An 8,146-nucleotide genomic window follows, 5' to 3' on the forward strand; every position below is an offset into this window, starting at 1 on the left:
TGGCGTTGCCATAACGATCGCGGGAAATTATTTCCGTAAAAATAATTTTATTCACCGGTCACTTCCGGTTTTAATTCCCCTCTTTGAGCGGCATAAATACGTAATAGTTTCGGAATTGTGAACGACCGCGAAGGTGCAGACGCGTACCGTTAATTTTGCGTACACGTAGCTCGGACGGTTTCGATGAAAAGCATCGGCCTAGTCGTTAGAATATCGGGAAAATTCCATTAGCTGTGATGTCGGTACACGTGGAGCGTAACTGGACGACTTGTGCCGGGTGAAAAAGAAGGTCAGTGATTGGTCTGTGGCAGCAGACCGCGACATCCGGCAGTCGCGCTGCAGCTATTGGTCGATTAAGGTTCCAGAGAACGAAGTTGGTCGAGTTTCATACGTATTGATAAATAGCTCGTAGCTTGTGACTTTTAGCGAAAATTAAAGGCGTTGTTGGAGTCTGTGGAAAATGGTGATATATCCGTGTACGAACGTGCGAATAAAATAGTCCCACGTGAATTTATTAAATGAAAAATAAAGTGAACATAATATTGTGGCCTGGGTGTGACGGATTATATATTGTATAAATTATACAATAGTTGTGTCGCGTTGCGTAGTGGCCTCACTCTTTGATTATTCGTGGATTTACTTTGAGGCAACCCGTCGTGTGTGCGGTGAGGAGAACTTGGAAACCAGCGCGTGAAACATTTTTTGCTCCGCCATTGTATGTCCCTACTGGACTGTACTGGACGGCGCAACGAGAGTTATTCGCGGTGTGATACATATGAGGCTAGAGCGTTGGCGTGGTGTAGGGGCTAACATTGCGATCAAGCAATAATGCTTGCATATTATTATGCAATACACACGCAGCTTCAGTGGCTTTGGTGACGACGACGGCGCGGGATGTTTTTATCTTTGTTTTCCCACCCCTCGAGAAATGCCTCTCTTTCTTTTCCGCATCGCCTAATCACGTGGGAGTGCGTCAGAGTATATTGTATTCCCGGTATTGCTCCGGATCCCGAGAATACGCTAGGAAGCCTCGACAACCTCGTTCAAGTGCCGTTTAAACTGTGTACCATCAACGAGGCGCCGCGCGAGCAGTTCCTCAAATTCCTCTAAACACAAGTAAATGTAGTTATAAATATAAACATAACAATGCACTGCTCTACAAAGAGCGCTAACATATTCAGCTTACCTCTGACTACACAGTGATATCCTATGATTCCCTGGTACCCATGAAGAGAACGTCGGGCCGTCGTTAGTCCCGCGGGAATGTATCAGGGACTTAATAACACTCGGAGACTATTTATCATTTATCGTGTGAAATGAGAAGTGTTTAAAAGAATAGCAAAAAACAACGGCAACAAGGTTATAACCCAAACTATAAATAATAAAGAATAAGGACTCTCTTACTTTTAAGATATTAAGCAACGACGAACGTGGAGGAGAGGAATGGATGAATGGGAGTGAGCGCGGTACACGAGGAGAGCAGGCGCAGGTGGGAGCCTCTGGATGTGGAGGCTGCAGCAGTGGCAACGTCACTGGCAGTGATGGCCCCTGCTCTGACGGAAGGTGGTCCTCAAAAGCCTGAGAACTTGATAACCCCTCTGCCGAGCAGCGGATTCCTGTCTCCCTCGCAGGCGTCGCAGGTCTGTCAGAACCGCCAAGTATTGGCAAAATTTGTTGTCTCAGCTAACGTACAGCCATCAAAGATAGACGAGCAGTGCCTCAGGGGTATATCTAAAGAGTTTATCCGTGATGTCATTAATTCGAGATACGCCAACGGCCTGGATACATTACCTGCATTTAAAACCAAACCCAACTTGATCTCGCGAAAGGCCTTGAGCAACGATACTGTACTTTGTCAAAGCGAGCAAACCGTTGGCTTCGACAGCCTGAATCAAGAGGCAACTGATATTATAATGAACGACCCATCTATGGGTGATCAACAGGATAATATGGGTTTCTTAAAGTCAAATATAGACGTGCCACTTGCGTCCAATGAAAATCTTAACGACAAGAATCTTGATGTTGATCAAATAATCAACTTCAGCAGCGTTATGCCCAGTGAAAATGAACAATGTAGCTCTAGTAGTGTCGGTGATATTGGACAGAATGTTGAGGACATATTACAAGTAATTAAATCCATGGAAGGGGCTGAAAATGCTGAGAATATACCTGGGGGAAGCAATTATCATCCACGTAGTGTCACGGACAGTGTTGAGATGTTCCCTATACCAGAGGGATTTTCTTCCTTTGAAAGGGACCTGCTTAATGATGTCGATGTCATGAGTCTTTGTAACGAAAATATGAACATTGATGCCGTCGAGCAACAAAAGTTTAATAATCTTCGTACCCAACAAGATGCCGTCACTCAGAAGCAACACGAAAGTGAAAGGAGATGCGCATTTTTATTGAGGAGACTCAGGAAACTTCAAGCTAGAATTATTGGACGTCATGTAGCCGAAGAGAATACAGGAGTCTTGGAGGTTGCCCATCACGGGGTGAAGAAGTATTTCATCCAGGAGTTGGTTAACATTAGTTCAAAATCATCTGTTAGGAACTTTCCTGAGATTAGTAGTAGCTTGAATTCATTTTTGCAAAAACTTGAAAAAACTTCCGTTGCTCAGAGCAATGGCATCAATAGACAACGTGTTTGTTGTCGATACTTTGGTGGGGGTTCGCGTGATAATTTTGGCCCTTCGCCTAGCAGTACCACGAATCGACATCCAGTCTTTGGGACACCCCAAGTTAAAATTCAAAGAAACGACGTCGAAAGTGTTGCCGGACCTTTGACTAGCCAACTCCGTACCGTTGAAACTAATCTAGACTCAGATTGTACCGCGTCGAGCAGTGGTGGAGAAAGTTGTGATGAGATGCAGACTTTCAACAATCCTCATCAACAGCCACTGCCAATGTAAGTTGAACAATATTTTTGATATGAGCATTAGGAGCATTAAATTACGAATGAATGAATGGTTTTGTTTTTTGTGCAAACAGATTTATGCAAGTCATTTTATTTTATACTCATTCATTCATTCGTCACAACAGAAAAAGCATTTATCCATATACTATCAATACAATTCTATAATGTTTTCTAATTTACTGATAAACGAATATAATTTATCTTGGTTCGATTACAGTAAATTTTACAAGCATTATCATGTTTAATTGGATAAACGATAGTCTATGACTTAGTCAGTGATTATTAAGCATCAATTACCAGTGATTCAAAGTAGAGTGTCCAATTTTCAATGTTTATACTTTAAATTATAACGTATAAATAGCCATCTTCAGTGTGCAGACTAAGGATAGCACGAAAATCATATTTTCTTATCTTTCTCAGCTTAATAGTAAACTATGTAAGAACAAACATGAGGTTGAATAGATTCATTTCAGTGATCTTGTATTGCTATAACAAACATCTAGGTATCATTTCATTGATATTGTCTGATATTAATGCCTGGGATATGTCACAGAAAAAATCCTGGTGTATGCATAACATGATAGTAGAAATTATTACTTACACCAGCATTTTTCGTGTGAAATTGTAGAGTAATGTAATTAGTATATGTAATTGGAAAGCTGGTTATTTAGCTGTAGAATTTCTCATTCTCTTTCTATGAGTTTTAAAAGTATGTACAGGTGAAAAAATATTCAAATTCAATGAAATGATATTCAATGTATGTATGTATTGTCGTAACACAGTGTCAATGACCTGGATATTCTCAGATACTGTCTCCAATTTTTATCTTTTTATCGTCTGGGTGTCCTATCAGCTGCCAACTCTTCATTTAAAATCAATGTTCCCCAGTTTGCACGAATACCCATTCACAAACTTCAGTTGAACCTACGTGGAAAGAATTGGGAAGTACTCATATTTTCTAATATCATGTATGTGCTAAGGACATGAAGAAAAATTACTGTGTAAGCGTATCTGTTATCGGTAATTTGAAACATGCAAGGTAATCTTTACTTTGGTAGATCCAAACGAGCGGCTTGGAGATATGCTCAGGATCGTGCAGGTGTGGCATCACGGTGGACATGGCTTCAGGCACAAATATCGGACCTAGAATATAGGATTCGGCAACACAATGACCTACAGCGTCAAATCAGAGCAACCAAAGGCTTGGTTATACTTGAAAACACTGAAACTGTTAATGGTTACAGTGGTGTTTTACCTGGATCAACAGGTCGATGTGGCGCATTGGATACCGAGCCAGCTGCAAGCAGAACAAGACCTTTTATGTGGAATGCCTACAGAAAGAGAAAGTTGTTACAAGTCGATAGATTGCACGAAGTTTCAAAAAGGGCGGCTAAAGCTTCTACAGTCAGATGTGGGTGCGATCACGTATTACCTGCATGTGCTTTGTGCACTGGTAGACAGGATCCAACACAGCCGCAAGAACCATTCGAGCAGCTTTCTGTGCAACAACGAGTTGCTCTCATTGACTCTGGTTTCCACCCAGTTCTCTCATTCTCTGATGGTTGGTATTCCTAATTTTAACAGATTCACGATTTCAATTTTCGATTTAGTATAATGCTGTCCAGAATCTGCGTGTAGGTAATTTTGACTGTCGACGTATTCTAGATGATAATGTATGTTGTTTCCAGAAATTCTACACAGTACCCACCTAGAGGCTATTATGAAATCTGTGGAGTGGCAGCAGAAAATGTTGAGAGGAAATATGCGAACAACTCGATTGAAGGATAAAGAGCATAATGAAAGGCGAAATAAGAAGCTACCTGAGCACAGAGCGAAGTATACCGCTCGCTTGAAGAAATCCTCTTCGAGTATCCTCACTGCAAGTATGTATGGTAAAAGAGCAAAACCAAACCCTCTAAGTAGATTATTTCGATAGACATCAAATGTTCTATTGAATAAAACTAACTAGTCTCAGCTTTCACTTGAATCTTATACTCAACTGCATGCAGATCATTTCATTTCAGGAATCAAAAGAAAGATGTTGAAGGGAAAACGAAATAGGCTTAGTCACGACAGAGGTATTCACGGATTGACTAGAAAGAAGGTAACAAAATTACCACTTGCTCAAGATGAAGATGATGTACCACATTCAGGGTCAAGTAAACATTCGTCTCCGGTACCTTCACCCTTGCAGCATACTGTCACTGCAGAAAAGAATCCGCCCAAAGAAAAATCATCTAGTACTCATGGGTAAAGAGTTTTTCTAATCTTATAATTTCAATATACAGTAAATTATACAAATTCTTAACTTTGATATGCGCTCGCAATAACTGAATTCGAATTTTATCACGTCACCAAATTTTCAACCGCATAAATGAATAAGAGAAATACTAGTTTAGGTATTTGTGCTATTCATTTATTCGGTCCATCAAAAGTTAATCACGATTATCGAAGCTTACACTTGTGGTAATCCGATTCTCTGCACCTGACACAAGCCATGGAGTTACCTTGGGTTGCTTGAGTATCTTGCTTCTTGATGAACTCTTGGCCTGTTATCATCAAACAATCGTCGATCTGGTCATCTAATTTTATTCACTTAATTTTAGGCGACTCAGACAAAATTCGTACGATATCGACAATATTGTGATACCGTACAGTGTGGCTGCTGCGACTAGGTTGGAAAAGTTACAGTACAAGGAAATACTAACGCCAAAGTAAGTAATTTTGAATATATAGAAATAGGTCTCATAGTAATTATAGTGCATTCAAACAATCTTAATTGAATTTCGTAAAAAGTTCAATTTAAGAATCGTTTATGAAGAGTATTGATAATTTGTTATGAGGATTCATGCTTGAACTCTGATCCAACGTATTCCATTTTGAATTAAAACACTCATGTTGAATTTAGGTGGAGGCTGTGCGAAGATCCTTCAAAGGTAGACGTGAAGAATGGCATCATGCATAGGCCTAGTCAAGAAAGTGATGTAAGTGTTATTCTGGTTTGTTTTCGGTATATTTCTAGGATTGAATTGACAAATTATATTTCATTGATACATTTTTTACTTCATTCTGAGAATTCTATTCAAGTATATCCCAGATTTCCTTGCTCATCTCATTTCGTAAAGATAAATTGTAGTTGTAGTTGAATTCGAAAACCATTCGACCGTAAGTGTTTACATTCTAATTTCTGCAGCTCTAACTATCTTAACTGTAGCTAATCGTTTCCATTTGTTTTTCATTCTTGCCGATCTGTAGATTAAGCCTTTGCCTCTAATTCAGTCTCATGTTATCTAGTAGCTATTTTTACAGATCAAACGTGATACAGTTATGAATTTGTCAGCTCGAGTGGTTTACACCTCACATACATTTTATTATGATTGTTGGAATATTTTTTTTTTTTTATTTCGATGTCCTGAAATAATTATTAGACATGAGATCATGAATAGAGAAGTTTATTGAGTACGTAGAGGAAACTTTTCATACACATTATGGTGTAAGGTGATTCCAAGCATTGTAACTCGAATACAAATTTTGTTGGTGATACTGTGCTCGAGAAAACTTGTCAAACACATTGCAGTATGGTGAAGCCAACTAGAAGTGGACCTGTTCCACATGTTTTGCTTTTATGACTGAAAAATATACATTCAATTATGACATATGAGTTATTTAGCTCACGCATTAAATATTCTAATTAGGTCGAAGATGTGACGGATGAGACAATTGCTCTGAGGCACGAACGGAGTGAACGAGAAGAAAATAAACGATTTATGACGTATGTAAATATGCCACCGCAGGCTCGCTTACGTCACACTCGTCGTGCAGATAGCAGAGCTGATAGTGGCGCAAATACTCCAGGTACTTTGTCTCTGGGAATATATCACTATTTCACCCAACAAGTTTTCACTGAGAACTTTATGAAATATCCTGATATCAACGTCTTAGTGGTGCAGAGATCTGCATTCGCAGCCTGTGATTGTTACAAGATTGAACAAAGTATTGTGTCAATCCGAGGTTGACTAAGATTCAATAATATGTGTTGCATAGATCCAATGTCCCCGCAACCCAGTGAATTTGGTGGCGATGTGGTATCGCCGATAACATCACCTCCCGCCACACCTCTGATGCCTCAGGATAGTGAAAACCAGCAGCAACAACTTTTGGACATGCATCGTCCATCTGCTTTGCAAAATAGTTTTCGCCGTCGTACTATTTCTTCTTCGAGGCCAAGCAGAGATGAAACCGTGGGTTCTTTGCCAGAAGATGATAACGAGGTGGGCTATGTAACTTTAACGTATTGTCTATCACCAAGTCCAAGAATCAACTAGAAAAAGAAAGTCGCCAATGACGTAAACGACTTAACGAAAATTACTGACTCACATGGGTAGCTAAAGGTAAATACTTTGCATTCTAAATATAGGTCATACCGTACGAGCCTCGGACATTCCCTTTATCAGAAGATACCTATGATAGAATGATCGAAGCAATGCCAGATGGCCATTGGCAAGCATCGTCTGCATCTTTATGTTCCAGAGATGAGGAGAAAGGAGAGGAGGTAAGTGAGTAGTAATTCCTTAGTAGCACAAGACTCGTGTACTATGTAAAAATATCAGTAATCCAGCTTGGATTGATTCAATGTGTACTTTCGATCGGATGTATGTTAGTAGATATTTAGTAACAAAGTATGTTGCTGAAATTTCAGGAGCCAGAGATAGAAACTCCGGAATCTGATTCGACCGAGTCAGCGTGCTGCGACGTAGAGGGTGAGGACCCAAATGACCCCGAATGGACAGTAGCTGATGACAGGGACACCGAAAAAGAGAGAATACGCCCAACGGCAAAAAGATAGGAAACTAATTAATATTGACGACTGTTAAATAACGTCTGCACCATTGTTACTATACGCAGAAGCTACCTGTCAATTGTTATATATACCCTTCGGTAATGTGACATGCACCTTAAGTTAATGGTATTATGAATCTGTAAAGTGTATTATAAATATAAATTTTATAACTTCATTCTGCTTATTAATGGAAACCTTGAATTGCTTTCTTCAATGTCACTATATTATGTACTCTTGACCAAAGCATTTAGATTTTAAGGGCAATGTCTTCATGCTTGGTGTGGTTTATATTAATACACAAAATAATTTATAACGTAATTTGTTTCTCACAACAGGAAGGCAGAAATGAATACTGATAATAGTTGCTATTAGAATCTCGTCATAATATT

The 8,146-nt window shown here is 39.5% G+C and overlaps 1 protein-coding gene across 6 annotated transcripts; it reads left to right on the plus strand.

Annotated features, from left to right (window-relative positions):
- Positions 1-48: 48 nt before the first annotated feature.
- LOC124307689 (KAT8 regulatory NSL complex subunit 1) lies at positions 49-7,932 on the plus strand. 6 transcript variants are annotated; one of them, XM_046769630.1, is made up of 11 exons: positions 59-1,116; positions 1,412-2,908; positions 3,976-4,478; positions 4,606-4,809; positions 4,927-5,167; positions 5,524-5,631; positions 5,826-5,901; positions 6,613-6,772; positions 6,962-7,188; positions 7,335-7,469; positions 7,617-7,932. In XM_046769630.1, exons 2-11 carry the CDS (start codon positions 1,452-1,454, stop codon positions 7,761-7,763), a joined length of 3,258 nt encoding a protein of 1,085 aa, XP_046625586.1. In that variant the 5' UTR covers positions 59-1,116; positions 1,412-1,451; the 3' UTR covers positions 7,764-7,932. The 6 variants fall into 6 exon arrangements, with proteins under 6 accessions (XP_046625590.1, XP_046625586.1, XP_046625584.1 ...); XM_046769634.1 differs by having other exon boundaries at positions 49-2,908; positions 7,335-7,473; XM_046769628.1 differs by having other exon boundaries at positions 59-2,908.
- Positions 7,933-8,146: the final 214 nt, after the last annotated feature.

This window comes from Neodiprion virginianus, chromosome 6, assembly GCF_021901495.1.
Source record: "Neodiprion virginianus isolate iyNeoVirg1 chromosome 6, iyNeoVirg1.1, whole genome shotgun sequence".
NCBI lineage: Eukaryota > Metazoa > Arthropoda > Insecta > Hymenoptera > Diprionidae > Neodiprion > Neodiprion virginianus.

Coding starts and splice junctions, on each gene's coding strand:
- LOC124307689 (XM_046769628.1), top strand. CDS start 1,452: ATGGGAGTGAGCGCGGTACACGAGGAGAGCAGGCGCAGGTGGGAGCCT. Junction 5,168..5,523: donor AAATCATCTAGTACTCATGG/GTAAAGAGTTTT, acceptor ACTTAATTTTAG/GCGACTCAGACAAAATTCGT. Junction 6,773..6,961: donor TAGTGGCGCAAATACTCCAG/GTACTTTGTCTC, acceptor TGTGTTGCATAG/ATCCAATGTCCCCGCAACCC.